At 37.9% G+C, this 19,054-nt stretch overlaps 1 protein-coding gene across 1 annotated transcript in view; it reads right to left on the bottom strand.

Moving 5' to 3' along the window:
- Nucleotides 1-13,488, bottom strand: part of IRAG2 (inositol 1,4,5-triphosphate receptor associated 2) — a 116,025-nt gene extending 102,537 nt beyond the window's left edge. Inside the window, exon 1 of the mRNA XM_088025708.1 lies at nt 12,915-13,488. Within this exon, the coding sequence (XP_087881834.1) occupies nt 12,915-13,488 (574 nt within the window). The remainder of the gene's footprint in view (nt 1-12,914) is intronic.
- Nucleotides 13,489-19,054: the final 5,566 nt, after the last annotated feature.

The raw sequence follows: 19,054 nt of genomic DNA, 5'->3' as shown, positions 1-19,054 counted from the left end.
TTGTGATTTCCTTAGCCAAGGATCCCACTAAGCTGTGCATGGACTCCTGGTCCAGAGAAGGTATGGGGTAATAAATGTGTATTGTTCTAGGCCACCAAGTTTGTGGAAATTCAGCAACAGAAAAATAATACAAGTAGTTTGGGTATTATTATTCTAAAAGTGTTGTGTATATATTGAAGAATAAAACAAATGAGCATTTATATTGGTGTCATTGAGGACCAGGACTTTCTATGGGTGAGAAAGGAAATAGAGATACAGAAGAGACAAGTAAAACCCCTATAATACTAAATTTGCATTGGATAAAGTTGCTGAACTTATAATGTATGTTATCTTCAAAAAATTTAAGTACTCCCTAGATCTGACTACTGAAAAGGCCCATAAATAACAACAACTCCTTGCCTCCAGATTGTAGCCTCTATTATTTCCCATGAAAAAGAGCCATGGATACTTGAAGAAATAGATGATTCCAAGGTTGGGGCAGGAAATGTATAAGACAAGCCTAGAGACTTTTATAATACCAGGGAAAATAAGCTATTAAAAACAATGAGGACATGTCGAAAGTATTAGTACCTGGGACATCTGGCTATTACCAGGAAGTAATTAAATGCTCAAAGAAAGATGGGAACATACCAAACAGATATAGAAGCCACCTTAAATAATATCCTGCTAGCCAACTCTGGGACAATTTGAGCTTCAAAATAAATAATGATAGTAATAGATTATAAACCACTGGATATAAGAAGAATCCAGAATTCATTGTGATATTAATTTATTAATTAGGAAGAAGGTAAAACCCTTACAGTAGATTGACAAGAAATATAGAGAGAATGATGGAGATAAAAAATATTTCTATTTGGCAACAATTATAGTAGTAATTGATTTAGGCAAGAAATACCAGTGGATGCCATGTTTCTAATCACAAATTCCAATGTGGAGATTTTTTTCTCCCCCCACACACATCCAAGCAATTCTTGGATACCAGCTGGGTGTCTTACAATTCAATTCAATTTGGACACTCTCTGCCTGGTGATGGTGTCAGATCCCGTAAGACCCACCCCTACAACCTTCAGATGCCAATCCCAAGTCTAGGACATCACCTGTGTTTCTGACTGACCTGCTATAGATTGGGTGTTCCCATGAACCCCTCCTTTGGTTTGCTAGAGTGGCTCACAAAACTCAGGGAAACATTGTGCTCACTAGATCCACAGTTAATTATAAAAGGTTATAACTCAGGAACACCCAGATGGAAGAGATGCACAAGGCAAGGTGTGGGAAGGGGGCACAGAGCTTCTATGCCCTCTCCCCGGCACACCACTCTCCAAATCTTCACATGTTCAACAACTTGGATGTTCTCCAAACCATCTCCTTTTGGGTTTTTGTGGAGGCTTTATTATATAGGCAAGATTGTTTAAATCATTGGCCGTTGATGATAGAACTCAATATCCAGCCCCTCCCCCATCCTGAGGTCAGGGAAGAATAGCTTAAAGTTCCAACCTTCTAATCCTGCAGTTGTCTCCTCTAGCAACCAGCCCCCTGTCCTTAGGTGAGGCCCAAAAGTCACCTCATTAACATAACAAAAGACACCTTTATTGCTCTCATCATTTAAGAAATTCCTTATGTTTTAGGAGCTCAGGGCCAGAAATGGGACAAAGATCAAATATGTATTTCTTATTATAAAGCACAATAGCACAGATGCTAACACTAGTGAATGAAAATCTGATGAGGAATGGGAGATTTACATAGACTCAAAATATCTTCCCATAAATTATTTATTAATTACAAAGGAACAATATAACTTTGCAATGGGGAAATTTGGCAGACGCTACACTAATCAAGTGATCAAATTTTAAAATCCTGATATATTGTACTGAGAAGAATACAACATCACTTCTGTAGTGTGCCTGTGAAAATGTATAACTTGAATACTCAAGAGAAAATACTGGATATTCTACAAAGTAACTAGCCTATATTCTTCAAAAATTTCAAGGTCATGAAAGACAATGAAGTGAGAAACTCTCCAGATGTAAGAAAACTAAAGAGCTGTGACAACTAAATACAAGGTGTGAACTGAATTGGAACCTGGTCCAGAAAACAAAAAAGCTGTAAAGTATATGATTGGGACAACAACTGAGAATATTTGAACAAACTTTGAATTAAATCATAGTATTGCAATAATATTAAACATCCTGATCTTGATCACTGTTCCATATTCAGGCAAGCAAATGTCCTTGTTTATAGGAAATATGCACCAATGTACAGGGGTAAGAAGGCACAACATCCCCAGCCTACTCTTGAGTGATCAGAAACACAATCAGGCTTTTATCTTGCTTCTCCTTCGGGAAAGAAGACCTAGGATAGCCAGGTAGGTGATGTAGCAGGAAGGAGTTTCTTTTCATCAGTTATTCCAGCTGAGAAATTAGGAAGGAATGATAGAATATCACCATTTGCACCACCTAATGAAAGAACAGAGGTAGGCCTTATTAAAAAGAAAACCACAGGCCCAAATTAGTGTCCCTTAGGCTAAGTCCCAAACCAGAGCTCAATACGTAATCTAACTGCAGTTTCAATCCCCCAGAAATGTAGTTTCAACTGGTCAATGGGGAATTTTCTGATGGGTACCAACAAATCTGCTTCATGGGCCCTCTCTGTCCCTAAAGGAAGAATCCGCATGGTAAGACACCACCATCCTCCACCCCAATCCCTCCCAAATCCTTCCCACTATTCCCCCTAAGGGAAAGCCATTTTGCCTGGAAAAATCCTTTTCTTCTGCTGATAATGTTCTTGTTCCACTGTCCTTATAAAAACCTTCTATTTTGTACACCTCTGAATTCCTTCCTACTTGCTAGATGGGATGCTGCCTGATTCATAAATCATTTAATAAAGCCAATTAGACCTTCAAATTTACTCAGTTGAATTTTGTTTTTTAACAGATTTGGTGGCAGCAAAAGGATCCAAAGTGAACTTCCAGCAATGTTTGGGGATGATGAGACACACAGCCATGGTACCCATGAACTCTTTGAGTTCTGTTTTTCTTGTCATTTCCAAGGACTGTGGGTAAATTCCTCTCAGTTCTGAGCTCTGCTCTGTTGTATTTGAGCTCTCAATCTAATTGGCTTTCCTTTACAGGGCAGGTCAGCTTGTGGGGGCAGACAGTGATGTCCTAAGTTCAACTGACCTGGCATATTTGCCCAGAGCCCAGTGGAGCTGGTGGTTCTGCCCAGAGCCCAACTGAGCTGGCAGAAGGGTCTGCCTGGAACCAAGCCCTTAGCCTTTCAGACCACAATTCCCATAGTGGAAAACTTCAAGTTTCCACAGGAATTGGTGGTGCATACAGGGCCTTCTTGTGGCCAGGCTACAGTAACATCTCTAGGTTACTACTGATACATTAAGGTGGACAGGTTTGTTTGCAGGGATCTTGGAGGCCAAAAAGCTGCAAAAGTTGGTAGGCATAGTTTGAGCATTTAAAGGCTGTTAGAGCACTAGTCACCTCAAGAAGAATCCCATGACAAGATAAGTTGGCCACAGAATGTGTTAGATTGACTTTAGGTCACCCACCAACTGCAAGGAAATTTCCATGCAACAAGGTACACTATAAAACATACACAAACCCCAACCCTGTGGCACATCCCTTTTAGGTATAGTCTGGCTCTGAGAAACCCACAGTCTTAGGTAATGGGATTTATTTATTTTTTTTTTAAATATCCTTGCAGGTAGCTAATGGGATTCTTAAATGCTAAGAGTCATGCATGCCACCTTCTTACACACCTGCTTATTTTGTGTCTAAGAACTATAGTTCCAGAAATCTCAGTTATCTAGCAAAAACAGCAAAATCTCACTAAACTTGTTTTGTGTCCTGTGGAACTTGGCTTGGTAACTGTCAGGTTGGGGGCCTCAAAATAAGGCCAGACAGAAATGTGAGTTTCACTTCATTTGCAGGTAGATATGGCTGAATAGAAGAAATGTGGGTTAACTCCATTTGCAGCTAGGGTCCTACCAAACTGCTCCCAGCCCTCAAGGGTATTACAACCTAGAAATACAATGGCCAGTATGGGGAACTGTTCTAATTAGGTAAGATCATTTAAGAAGTGCACTTGAAAGCAAGGGTTCCCAAATTAAACAGAATGGGATACCTGTTGTAACTGGCATGCAGAAGCGTCTAAAAAGTTTCAAAATTCCAAAGTAGTTCCACTGATTCATTACAAAAAGCTAATGAAAAAGAGACAATGTAGCTAAAATAAGACTATAAGACTGATGTAACTCCTAATGCTCCCCTCTATCCTTTGAGCATTCATTCTCGTTATCCTCTTTCTGAATTGTCTTTCCACGCTAAAGAGACTATTAAACAGGTACTTTTAAAAATAAGACCATCCAAGGGCACGTGGGTGGCTCAGCTGGTTAAGCGACTGCCTTCGGCCCAGGTCATGAACCCATGGTCCTGGGATCAAGCCCCACATTGGGCTCCCTGCTCGGCAGGGAGCCTGCTTCTCCCTCTGCCACTCCTCCTGCTTGTGCTCTCTCCCTCTTTAGCTGTCAAATAAATAAAATCTTTAAAAATAAGACCATTCAGGACCACCAGAGATCCTCATCAGGCATCTTTCACTCCTTGGTCAAAGTCTGAACTAAGGGTCTTAGTTAAAGAATTTCCTAAACCCAGAGAGGATCCTCAAGAGTTTTGTAAATAGATTTGTTCCTCAGCCCAGTCTAAAGATGGAAATAAAAATTCACATCGTTCTTTCCTTCCCAAATCCAGACCCATTGGTTATTGATCCTTTATCTCCTAGAATTAACTATTTCCTTCTTGCTTGTATCGTTTTAGGTCTTAAGGAAGTAGGAAAGCTGAAGGGATTCCATTTTAGAAAGTCTCCATCTCTGCTGTTTTTCTGCTAGGCCCTATTGACTCATGTTCCATATTTTGTCTCTGAACAAGCCAAAGAAGCTATCTTCCCACTTCAAGGGGTGATGAGGGATAGAAGCAGAAAAATGTTCGCATTTAGCCCAGAAGGCTGACCTATAGCCTGCATCGTTCCGATAAGGATCCAATATGTGCTGGTTGCTACATTCTTAAAGGGTCTTATGACCACCTGTACTTCTCACTAATAGTTAATATCAAGCTCAATGATAAGCACCAGAGAAATCTTGCAAAAGTAGTTTTATGAGTAGAAACTGAAAGAAAACATTTATGATCTAATACTCCCTGCATGTCCCCTCTCCTTTGAGCACTAAGCATATAACCAACCACCAGCTTCATACAGTAAAAGTTCAGCTCTTTCTGCCCACTCAATGATCCTGCAACAGGCAGAGGACAGCAAGTTAATCACTGAGTTTTGTCCTAGGCCCCAAACACCTGATAACACATAAGAAGAGCCAGATCCTAAACATGTCCCAGAACATTAGCTTCAAACAAACCTCAACTGGTGCTGGCATCAATACACTTATCTTCAGTAATTTATGGAATAACACCTCTTGTTCACCTGACGCTTGCCTTTGACTGTACCCTACTCTGGATTCCTGGAGGAACATGTACCTAGACTCTCCTAATACAAACACCTAACAATGATGAGACTCATTCTTCACTCCTTTCTGAGTCTCCCAGACACTCCGTCTGCTGTTATCTGTCTGTCACACTATTCAATAAACTCTGTTTCCACTTTCTCTGGCTCACATTTGATTTCTGTTCTGCGTGAAGCCAAGGAAGGGTCCTGGCTGGTCCATTGCAACCGCCCCCTGGGTTTTGGGACTCAGCCGGCCTGCCTCACTAAGAATGTGGCTTGGCTTTCTTTCTGCTTGGGGCATGCAGGTTGTCAGTTCTTTCATTGGCTATGTTTGGGAGTGACTCTAAATCTTGTAAGGATAGTAACTTTTACATACTCTAAAATTAACAATTTTGAGCTAAATTTTGTATCTTGATTTTATAAATTTGAGGTATATATTTCTAGTAGGGATCACTGATGACATGTAAGAAGTTCCAATGATTGGAGCTGGTAAACCAGTTGGTAAGCTCAAAAAAATTACTCAAGACACTGGTAAAATATGCAAAATAGGCATAAAAAATTATAAAGAAATAACCAACACCTAAATAGCCATCCTTACTCCCAGATCAGGTTGTATCCATCACATCACAGCTTTCATTCAGCTGTGCTGGGAGCAAGCCCTGCTGCCCATCTTGCAGACAGCTGGGCTAAGGGCTGGTCCTGCCCACCAGAGGACCAGTAGCAGTCATGACCCAGTCATAAGAGGAATGCACACATAGGCCTCACAAGGGACACCTCTGGAACACCTGGTTTTGTGGGCTGGGGGGGGGGGGTTGCTACTGGGCCTCACAGGACATGTTCTACATAAGGCCACTCCTTTCAAGACTAGAAGACAGCTGACCTAATACATAGTAATGAATAGAGTCAGACAAAATGAAGGGACAGAGGACTATGAACCACATGAAAGAACAAGACAAACCCCCAGAAAAAGAGCTAAATGAAATGGAAATAAGCAATCTACCTCATAAAGAGTTCAAAGTAACAGTCATTAGATGCTTGCCAGACTTGATAAATTCAGTGACAACCTTAACAAAGAGATAGAAAATATAAAAAAGAATCAGCCAGATCTGAAGAATATAAAAACTGATGTGAAAAATACAGTAGAGGGAATCAATAGCAGATTTGATGATGCAGGAGAATAGATCAGTGATCTGGAAGACAAAGTAGTGAAAAGCAACTAAGCTGAACAGAAAAAAGAACTTAAAAAAATGAGGACAGGTTAAGGAAGTTCTTGGAAAACATCAAGCATAACAACTTTCACATTATAGGGATCCCAGAAGCAGGAGAGAGAAGGGGGCAGAAAACAAATTAGAGGAAATAATAGCTGAACACTTCCCTATCCTTAGGAAGGACACAGACATCCAGATTCGGGAATCACAGAGAGCCCCAAACAAGATGAACCCAAGAAGACTGACAAGACACATAATAATTAAAATAGCAAAAATTAAAGATAAAATCTTAAAAGCTGCAAGAGGGGGAGTTAACAGGTACAAGGGAAACCCCATAGGACTATCAGCTGATTTTTCAACAGAAACACTGCAGGCCAAAGGAGAGTGGCACAATATAATCAAAGTGCTGAAAGGGGGGAAAAATACAACCAAGAATACTCTACATGGCAAGGTTATCATTCAGAATTGAAAGAGAGAGTTTCCAGACAAAAGTTAAAGGACTTCCTCACTACTAAGCCAGCCTTATAAGAAATGTTAAAGGGACTTAATTAAGTGAAAAAAGAAAAGTCATAACTAGATATAAGAAAATTATAAAAGGAAAAATTTCACTGGTAAAAGCAAACAGAGTAAAGATACTAGATCAATCATTTATAAAGCTAGTATAAAGGTTAAAAGACAAAAGTGGTAAAATCAATTACACCTCCAAAAATTAGTGAAGGGCTACCCAATATGACATCATATACATAAAATGTAGAGGGGGGGTAAAACTGTGGTTCTTTTAAAATGTGTTTGAACTTCAGTGACCATCAACTTAACAGATGACTATATACGTAGATGTTATATATGAACCTCGTGGTAACCACAAGCCGAAAACCTGTAATAAATACATAAAAAATAAAGAGAAAGAAATCCAAGCACACTAAAGAAATTCTCTTCCCTGTGAGAAATGACTAAGAGAAGGAGAAAGGACCAGAGAATAGCTACAAAAACAGAAAATAATTAACACAATGGCAATAAGTACATACCTATCAATAATTACTTTAAATGTAAATAGATTAAATGCTCCAATCAAAAGATATAGGGCGACTTAGATAAAAAAAAACAAGACTCATCTATATGCTGTCTACAAGAGACCCTAAACTAAAATCATAAAGACTGAAAATGAAAGAATGGAAAAAGATATTTCATGCAAATGGAAAAAAAAAGCTGGGGTAGCAATACTTAGACAAAGTACACTTTAAAACACAGACTGAAACAAAAAAATGAAGGCCATTTACATAATTATAAAGGGATGAATCCAATAAGAGGATATAACAATTGTAAATACCTATGCACCCAACACAGGGCACCTAAATACAAAAAGCCAACTATTAACAGATATAAAGAAAGAAACTGAACAATAACATTAGGGGACTTTAGCACCTCATGTACATCAACAGATAGATCATCCAGACAGAAAATTAATAAGGAAACAGTGGCTTTAAATGACACATTATATCAGATGGACTTTAACAGATACAGAATATTCCATTCAAAAACAACAAAGTACACATTCAAGTGCACATGGAATATTTTCCAAAACAGATTTCATTAGGCCATAAAATAAGTACCAGTAAATTTAAGAAGATCAAACATCTTTTTCAACCACAGTCTATGAAACTAGAAATCAATTACAAGAAAAAAACTGGAAAAAACCACAAAACATGTAGAGGCTAAACAACATGCTAGTATACAACCTAAGGGTCAATGAGGAAATCAAAGAAGAAATCAAGGAGTACGTGGAGACAAATGAAATTGGAAGCACAAAATCTTTGTTGGTTCAAAAATCTTTGGGACTTACAAAAACCGTTCTAAGATGGAAGTTGATAGCAATATAGGCCTACTTCAAGAACAAGAAAAACTTCAAATAAACAATCTAACTTTATATCTAAAGGAATTAGAAAAAGAAAAAACAAAGTCCAAAGTTAGTAGGAGAAAAGAAATAGAAGCAGAGGAAGCAGGAAAATAAATGAAATAGAAACTGAAAAAAAAAAAAACCCACAATAGGAAAGATCAATGAAACTAAGAGTTGGGTTCTTTGAAAAGATAAACAAAAACCAATAAACTTTTAGCCAGACTTATCAAAAAAGAAAAGAAAGGGGGGGGTGCCTGGGTGGCTCAGTCATTAAGCGTCTGCCTTCAGCTCAGGTCATGGTCCTGGTGTCCTGAGATCAAGCCCACATCGGGCTCCCTGCTCAGCAGAAAGCCTGCTTCTCCCTCTCCCACTCCCTCTCCCACTCCCTCTGCTTGTGTTCCCTCTCTCACTGTCTCTCTCTCTCTCCTGTCAAACAAATAAATAAAATCTTAAGAAAAAAAATCCAGGACTCAGATAACATCAGAAATGAAACAGAAGTTACAACCAATACCACAGAAATACAAAGGATTATGAGACTACTGCAAAATGTTGTATACCAACAAATTGGGCAACCTAGAAAAAATAGATAAATTCCTAGAAACATACAATCTCCCAAAACTGAATCAGGAAGAAATAGAAAATCTGAACAGAATACTTACTAGTATTGAAATTGAACCAGTAATCAAAAACTCCCAACAAACAAAAGTCCAGGAGCATATGGCTTCACAATTGAATTCTACCAAACATTTAAAGAAGAGTTAATACCTACTCTTCTCAAAATATTCCAAAGAAAGTAAGAGAGCAGAAAGCTTCCAGTTCATTCTATGAGGCCTGCATTACCCTAACACCAAAATCAGAAAGACACTACAAAAAAGGAAACTACAGACTAGTGTTTCTGATGAACATAGTTGCAAAAATCCGCAACAAAATACTAGCAAATTGAACTCAATAGTACATTAAGAGGATCATTCACTACAATCAAGTGGGATTTATTTCATGGATGCAAGGATGATTCTATATGCATCAATCAATCCATGTGATACACCATATTAACAAAATGAAGAAAAACCATACGACTATCTCAATAGATGCAGGAAAAGCATTTGACAAAGTACATCGTTCATGATAAAAAAAGCCTCAACAAAGGAGGTTTAGAGGGAACATATCTCAACATAATAAAGGCCTTATATGAAAAACCCACAGCTAACATCATAGTCAATGGTGAAAAACTGAGAGCTTTTCCTCTAAGATCAGGAACAAGACAAGGATGTCCACTCTCACCACTTTTATTCAACACAGTACTGAAAGTCCTACCCACAGCCATCAGATAAGAAAAAGAAATAAAAGCCATCCAGATTGGTAAGGAAGAAGTAAAACTGTCACTATTTCCAGATGACATATTGTATATAGAAAACACTAAAGACTACAGCAAAAACTCTTAGAAGTATAAATGAATTCAGTAAAGTCTCAAAATACAAAATCAATATACAGAAATCTGTTGCATTTCTATACACCAATAACAAACAGAAAGAGAAATTAAGAAAACAATCCAATTTACAAACGTATCAAAAAGAATAAAATAAAATAAATTTAGCCAGAGGTGACATACCTGTAGTCTGAAAACTATAAGACATTGATGAAAGAAATTAAAAACAATACCAAAAAAAATGGAAAGATATACCATCCTCATGGATTATGAGTTACTATTGTTAAAATATCCATACTACCCAATGCAATCTATACATTTAGGGCAATCTCTATCAAAATACTGCTACTTGTCAGGATAGCTAAAGTTAACAACACAAGAAACAACAGGTGTTGATGAGGATGCAGAGAAAGGGGAACCTTCTTGCACTGTTGGGGGGAATGTCAACTGATGCCACTCCGGAGAACAGTATGGAGATTCTTCAAAATGTTAAAAATAGAACTATCCAATGACCCAGAAATTGCAGTACTAGGTATTTATTTACCCAAAGGATACAAAAAATACAGGTTTGAAGGGATACCTTCACCCCAATGTTTATGGCAGCATTATCAATAATAGCCAAACTATAGAGAGAGCCCAAATATCCAGCAACTGATGGATAAAGAAGATGTGGTATGTGTACACGTACACACACACACACACACACACACACACACACACACACACACACTGGAATATTATTCAGCCATCAAAAAGAATGAAATCTTGCCATTTGCAATGACATGGATGGAGCTAGGGTGTATTATGCTAAGTGAAATAAGTCAGTCAGAGAAAGTCAAATACCATATGAGCTCACTCATATGTGGAATTTAAGAAAGAAAACAGATGAACATATGGGAAGGGGAAAAGAAAAAAGGAGAGAGGGAAACAAGCTAAAAGAGATTCCTTAACTATAGAGACAAATTGAGGGTTGATGGAGGAAGGTGGGTAGCGGATGGATTAGATGGGTGATGGGTATTAAGGAGGGCACTTGTTATGAGCACTGGGTGTTGTTTGTAAGTGATGAATCACTGAACTCTACCCCAGAAACAAATAGCACTGTATGTTAACTACCTAAAATTAAAAAAAATTTTTTTCACAGAACTAGAACAACAAATACTAAAATTTATATGGGACCACAAAAGACCCCCAAATAGCCAATGCCATCTTGAAAAAGAAGAACAAAGCTGAAGACATCACAATCCCAGATTTCAAGTTATATTACAAAGCAGTAGTAATCAAAACAGTATGGTACTGGCACAAAAACAGACACATAGATCAATAGAACAGAATAGAAAGCCCAGAAATGAACCCACACTTATTGTCAATTAATCTATGACAAAGGAGATATGAACGTGTAGTAGGGAAAAGATAGTCTCTTCAATAAATAATACTGGGAAAACTGGACAACGACATGGAAAAGAATGGAACTAGACCACTCCTTACATCATACACAAAAATAAACTTAAAATGGATTAAATATCAAAATGTAAAGGATGAAACCATAAAACTCCTAAAAGAAAACACAAGCAGTAAACTCTTGAACAGTGACCTTAGCAATATTTTTCTGAATCTTTCTCCTCAGGACATGGAAACAAAAGGAAAAATAAAGTATTGGGACCATATCAAACTAAAAAGCTTTTGCTCAGCTTAGAAAACTGTCAATAAAATGAAACGGCAATACACTATCAATAAAATGAATGGGAGAATATATTTGCAAATGATATATCCAAGAAGAAGTTAATATCCAAGACATAGAAATAACAAGCAACTCCAAAAAACCAAATAACCCAATTAAATCGGGAGAGGAATTGAACAGACATTTTCCCAAAGATGACATACCAATGGTCAACAGACACATGAAAAGATGCTTGACATCACTAATCATTAGGGATATGCAAAACAAAACCACAGTGAGATATCACCTTACACCAGTCAGAATGAGCATCAAAAAGTCAAGAATAACAACTGTTGGTAAGGATATGGAGAAAAGGGAGGCCTTATGAACTATTGGTGGGATTGTAAACTGGCACAGCTACCATGGAAAACAATATGGAGGTCCCTCAAAAAATTAAAAATGAAAATACTAGTAATTTCACTTCTGGGTGTTTATCCAAAGAAAACAAAAATATTAATTTGAAAAGATATATGCACTCCTATGTTTATTGCAACATTATTTACAATAGCCAAGATATGGAAGTGATCTAAATGTCTACTGATAAATGGATAAAGGAAAAGTGGTATATATACCCAATGGAATATTACTCAACCATAAAAAAGAATAAAATCTTGTCATTCAGGATAACATGGATAGACCTAGAGGGCATAATACTAAGTGCAATAAGTCAGACAGAGAAAGACACCATTTACTTTCACTTATGTGTGGAATCTAAAAAACAAAAACAAAAAGTAAATAGACTAAAAAAATACAGAGAACAAATTGGTGAATGCCAGAAGGGAGGTAGGTGACAGGATAGGTGAAGTGGATTAAGAGGTACAAACTTTCAGTTATAAAATAAATAAGTCATGGGTATTAAAGTACAGCACAGGGAATATAGTCAACAATACGTAATAACTTTGCACAGAGACAGACATTAACTACACTTATGGTGAGCATTTAATAAAGTACATAATTGAAATGGGTCAACTATACATCAGTTAAAAAATTTAAAAATAATTTTTAAAAATGAAAAATTCTTTAAGAGAGAAAAAGAAACATACTTAAAAAGGGAAAGATGGACGCTTCCATCCAAGTTTTAATCATGTGGATTGGTTTTTTTTTTTTTTTTACTCAGGTATTCAGAAAGTGCTTATTCCTTTATTGGAAGAACTAACATTAAACGATTAATATTTACCAGCTCCATTTAGAGATAATTTTTTCGCCAGTGATTCCTGAGGAGTAAAACATTCAGAGTTTTTATGAGACGTTGAATCAAAGTCAAGTGTTGATGCACTAAAATTATTTTCACTACAACAGTTTTTCAAATCCTTGTTAAAGAAGTGCTCCCCTTTCCTGGTCTGTGATACCCGAGATGTGTAATTCTGAGAACTCTGTGATCTTGGCCTTGAGAGGTTTTCGGAACTTGTGAGAGGAATAGGGTATGTTGCATTCTCGGGAGAGCTGAGGTGAGAAATGGATGGGATTCTTGGAGACATTATTTGAGGAGATATAATGATGGCATCGTCTTTCTCAATACTTGAGAAACAAGTGTTGGGTGAGGGAATAGGAGTGGTTGCCATGTTCTTCAGTACCTTTTCAAAATCTTTCTTGGTGTTAATCTGTGGACTATCAAAACTGCTAGATTGATACTTGAGAATTTGTTGAACTGGATCTGAAATCTCTTTTCTCTTTTGGATGGCTCTGATTTTTCTACAAATGCTTTCCACTGGGTTATGCCGCTTGTCAGTGACCTTCCTCGCAGAAGCCATTGCTGACCTTCCTCCAATCATGCAGATGAAGTGGCTAAAGTGCAGGCAGAAGTAGACATTTTTTTTTAAGTTAGTATTGTCCTGACAATAATCTAACAACTCAATTTAGTCCTCAATCATGTGTGGAGGGATTAAGAGGTCTTTAAATGATTGGTTTAAACAACTTTCCATGTGTTTAACTTTGGCACTTGAATTTTCTGAAAATAAACACAGCTAACACATATAAAATATTTGCCACATGCCAGGCATGGTACTACATCCTTTATATGTATCAACTCATTTCATTCTCAAAACAACCTTATGAAGTAGACATTACTATTATCTCCATTTCCAGGCAAAGAGAAAATAAGAGACATACCCAAAGTCACCCCAGATAAGTGCTGGAGCCGGATTTGATCCCAGGCAGTCCTGCTCAAGAGGCTGACTCCTAACCATATTGCTTTTCATTTATAATAATATGTCACATATGATGGTGATGGTAAGGATGCTTACAGCTCCTATTTGAGTACTGTTCTAGTTCTCATCTAATGAGAACTTACTATATATGCCCTGTGGAAATAAATCCAAAATTTTGCCTAAACTGGCAAAATTTAAATTAACCTAGGCAAAGAGTTATAATAGCTTGAATAGTTACAAATAGCTGGAGAGTTACAGAGTTTGAAAGTGATGATTTTTAGGACCTTAAGATTTCCATTCATAGATCTTTCTTAAAAAAATCCCCTCAGAGAAAATGAACAAAAGGTAGAGAAATTAAAAAAAAAACTATAATTGGAAGGAGTATTTAGAAAGACTGGTATTTAGAAGGTACTCAAAAATCCTCAAAATCTGGCTTCATTTTACTCCAAGTTGACAACCACCAGCTCTAGCCAATGAAGTTCCCTCCAGCAGAATCCTTTACTAATTAGAGTCATGATCATCTCAACCTTTGTGTTGTCACTTGACAATACCCTCCTTTGCATATATTCAAGGGTTATTTTTCAACGCCAAGCCTAAAACACATTCCTCTATGGAAATTCTGGAATCAGTGTATACTCACTGGAGTCTATTCTTCCTGAACTCTCCTAGGCTTTATAATTGTACTGTATGTTTGTCATTTAATTAAATTTTGTCTTCCATCACCGGAAGACATTGTTTAAACTCTGTATGCATGTTGTTTCCTCAAAAACAATTTTAATTCTTGTATTCAAAAACCATGATGTGATTTTTTTCTAGATACACAATACATTATTGTTGGCATCATTGATAAGCCACTGTCATATGTAATACACACAATTACCAGGCTTGTAGATGTGTCCCCCAGCTCCCGTGAGTATTGACCCTCAACTCCTCACAGCTACCACCTTATCTGCAGAATTTGCCCTGGCCAAATGGGAGCTGTTCCTCGCTCCACTGGGAGGTTGGAAGTGATGTAGTGGGAATGACAGAAGAGAGTTCACCTGTGAATACATATGCTTTAAATCTATGGCTGACTGTGGCGAGGACACCGGAGGAGCCATCGAATTTCCTCATGTCAAGTAGAGTCTGTCAGTGTTCTCAATATGAAAGGACTGTTCGTCCCTTCAAGAGCCAGAGAACAGAAGTGCAGGTTGGGCACAAGGCTAATAGAAGCCCTAAAACTGGAACCTCAAACTCTCAGATCCTGTCTACCCTCCTTGTTGAACTCTGTAGTGGGAGGCCATTCAAGCCACAGGGAAAGGCTTTGCCTTGTGGGCATTTGTGACTAATCCAGATTAATGTTCCTAGCATACAAGACATGCATTTCTATTTGTAGTATATAAGACATGCATTTCTATTTGTTTTTCCAAGGCATTTTTCTCCTTTTACCATCTGCTTGCTAAACTCCCATGACTCACCTAAGTGACCTCCATTCCATGGTTTATGAACTAAACCTTAAAAAGAGTATACTTAAGACTCTGATTCTTCATGAACTAATGAACGTTCTCAAGATTAATTTGTTTTGCCTTTTCTAATATAAAGCAGAACGTCTGAGTTCAAAAGATGTGATGATAAGGATTTCAAAATTTGGGGCACCTCCTCCATATATGGCCTGGAAACATCTCCTGTCTGTCCCGTACAAACCTTTTTTAGTTTTAGATCTCAACAGAAAAGGTTAGCTGCAATCTGCCATAACACTTAAAAATACAAGTTGAACTTGTGCAATAACTATCTTTGAAAAAGTACTAACTGCAAATTAAAAACTGAAAGTTAATTATATTTGCAAGATCAGTTGCCTGGAGTCTCTTTTATTTTTTAAGATATTATTTATTTGAGAGAGAGAGAGAGAGAGAGCACACACGAGTGAGAGGCAGAGGCAGAGGCAAAGGCAGAAGCAGACTCCCTGCAGAGCAGGGAGCCTGCTGTGGGGCTTGATCCCAGGACCCTGAGATCATGACCTGAGCCAAAGGCAGAGGCTTAACTGACTAAGCCACCCAGGCGCCTTCAGAGTCTCTTTTAAATGGAATTTCCTGTTTATCTTAGTTGATTGAATATTCACAGTGTAAAGATGGTATACTTGTAGAAATCCCAAAGGGAAGAAGTTTTTTTGTTTTTTAAGTTTATTATTTGTAGTCTCTACAACCAATGTGGGGCTCTAACTTACAACCCTGAGATCCAGAGTCACATGCTCCTCTGATTGAGCCAGCCAGGTGCCCCAGGAAATGCTTTTTGCTTTTAAATTCTCTGAACCTCAGTTGTACTCCATACTACTCATCCTTTTAGGCACTCAACCAATATTTATCAAGTACCTAGAAAGTGCTAATACCTCTGCTCCAGAGAGTATCTGCTCTCCTAAGACCTGTAGTCTGCAGGACATATAGATATGAACAAGCAAGCTACCGGGAATGCCACATCAAATCCAGGATGCCCAAGAAAATCTGAATTTCAGGGGCGCCTGGATGGCTCAGTGGGTTAAGCGTCTGCCTTCGGCTCAGGTCATGATCCCAGGGTCCTGGGATTGAGGCCCGCATGGAGCCCCACATTGGGCTCCCTGCTCAGCCAGGAGCCTGCTTCTCACTTCTCCTTCTGCCTGCCACTCCCCCTGCTTGTGCTCTCTCAAATAAATAAAATCTTAAAAAAAAAATCTGAATTTCAGATAAAGAACGGCTAATTTTTTAGTATAAGTACATCACAAAAGTTGCACAAGAAAAACATACTGAAAAATTGTTTATCTGAAATTCAAATTTCACTGAGCCGCTTCTATTTTTATTAGATAAATCTAGCAACCCTAAAGCCCAGAGATAACCATATAATTACACACTGGGAAAGAAAAGTGCCAGGGTCTCTGGGAGCTTATAATAGGGGGTTATCCTAGTTTGGGAGTGAGGATGGAAAAATTGAGGGGCCTCTATTATGTGTCATGCACTGTGCATAATGCTATATTGTTTGCTAAATCATGGTTATAAACAGAACACTGGGACCACAAATCTGCTATAGGAATTTCCATTTAGATTCACATTAGCTGAATTTAAAATAATGTTAGAGATTATCCATACCAATTATTTCACTCATTTTATTTCTCATTGACTGAACTACACCTCATTGTTATTTCTAGAATCTGAGTCTCGTTATTGCCTGAATTGCTTTATTATATATAGTAAAATCTCTTGAGTCAACACTTTTTAACCATCTCCCTGATGATCCAAAGCAATGATTAAAAGCCTCCGAGGCCTGGCAACATCTATAAAACAATGTGATTTGGGGGTGGCTGTGTGGCTCAGTCAGTTAAGCGTTTGCCTTCAGCTTGGGTCATGATCTCAGGTCCCGGGATGGAGCCCTGAGTAGGGCTCCCTGCTCAGCAGGGAGTCTGCTTCCTCCTCTCCCTCTGCCCCTCCCCCCTACTTGTGCGCTCTCTCTCAAATGGATAAAATCTTAAAAAATAATGTGATTTGTTTCTTACCTAAAGTAATTTTACTCATTACGGATCTAATTTTCACCAGTGATGTAACTGCAGAGTTCATTATTAACCTCTAGGCATTTACACTCTGAGACTTACAGAAATCTCCCGCAGTTGTTCTGACTTCCTAAAGGAGTTAGAATAAATTCACTATTTATGTACAGTAGACAGTATTTCATATTCTTTAGGAATTGACAAACATAAGGACATAATTTGTATTTTTCAATATCCATATTCTTTAATCACTAAGAAATAGTTGAATTTCTTTGCAAAGATTTATACAAGATACAAAAGTAGCGTCCTTGAAAAAAGATTTTAGTGGTATTCAAAAGCTCTTTAAGAAAGTCTTCTGAATCAAACTCTAACTCAAAAGATTATGTTGACAATGTAATTATCTTTCATTTAGCAACCATTTAAGTATTTTCTCCCTTTACTAACAATTATTTCTTGAACATTAAGCTTCCAAACTTTAGATCAGGTAGGCATATTTTAATAATCGTTCAATACTTAATTATGAAACTCAGGCAAATATTTCACCTGAGTCCCAGTTTTTGGAGCTCTAATTAAGGCAAAACCCTTAAGTAAGTTATGTAAAATTTTTTTTTAAATATCTGTGTGTATATGTAGATAAACAAGAAATTCCTTTTGCCAAAAGAGCCCTTCACTAACAGATGCCAGTAAACTCTTCATGGAAACAGAAGAAGCATCTGTTCACTAAGATGTTCCCAGGAAAGTCATCTTTAGCAAGCCTAGTGCGAGGGCGGAGCATGGTTTTCGACTTAACCAGTAAATTTTATATTTGCCAAATTATACTGTTTTAAGTCTCTTTGTGACTAATATTTAGTGTAATAAAATAATAACACTTTTTTCTGTCCTAAGATAGGTGACAGCAGCTGTTAATCAAAATGATTTGCAAACCACAAGTCCCAGATTTAGTAAATTCTCAGCGAGTCTCATCTGCAAACCTGTCTGATTACTAATAAATGCAAGCTGGCATAGAATGGGACTCTCCCCTCCCACCATTCACTTAACCCTGTTATATTAAGCTCCTTGGCTGGGTCACACCAAACTTATGATAAACATCTCATACTGGAACAATTCCTGAAATAGCATAGTCACACATATGCTTCTGAAAACTCACTGTGCTCTTCTGTTTCAGTTCTTATTATATGAGGTCTGGTTTTCCTCTCAGAGACTGGGAGAAGACCTAAAATCTCTAACTGCAAGAATTCAGGTGGTTCCAAGTTCTTGGGGGGAATCTACAAAACCACATAACCTCTTTCCACTAACACACATGGCACATGACTAAGGCTGGAAATGACAATTCAGGACCTTAGGTATCCAAACGTCCCTTTGAAAACAATTCTAGGATTTGCCTGTGGTGAAAACATCTCTGGGGCTAATCTAGTTTTAGCGCCACAAGCGTATTGAGTTTGGGCCTGGGGGTGAGGAGAAGACAGAGGCTAGCCCTGGGATGGCTTTGCCTTGTTTAGAAGGGACTTTTTTTTTTTTAGAAGGGACTTTCTTGACCTTAGATGACTAAAGGCCAGCATCCGCCAAAGTTTAGCTGTTTACTTGGGGGAAAACTCACCACCTTATTTTCTCTTTACCAGCACTCCAAGAACCATCTTCTGAGAACAGACTAGAGACAAGACCCGCAGGATCAGATGATTG

The sequence above is a fragment of the Eumetopias jubatus genome, unplaced genomic scaffold, assembly GCF_037043125.1.
Source record: "Eumetopias jubatus isolate StellerSeaLion01/CBP00866 unplaced genomic scaffold, mEumJub1_p1.0 scaffold_8, whole genome shotgun sequence".
NCBI classification, from domain to species: Eukaryota; Metazoa; Chordata; class Mammalia; order Carnivora; family Otariidae; genus Eumetopias; species Eumetopias jubatus.
Note: the sequence above shows the minus strand (reverse complement) of the source record. Positions and strands in the feature narration are given on the sequence as shown.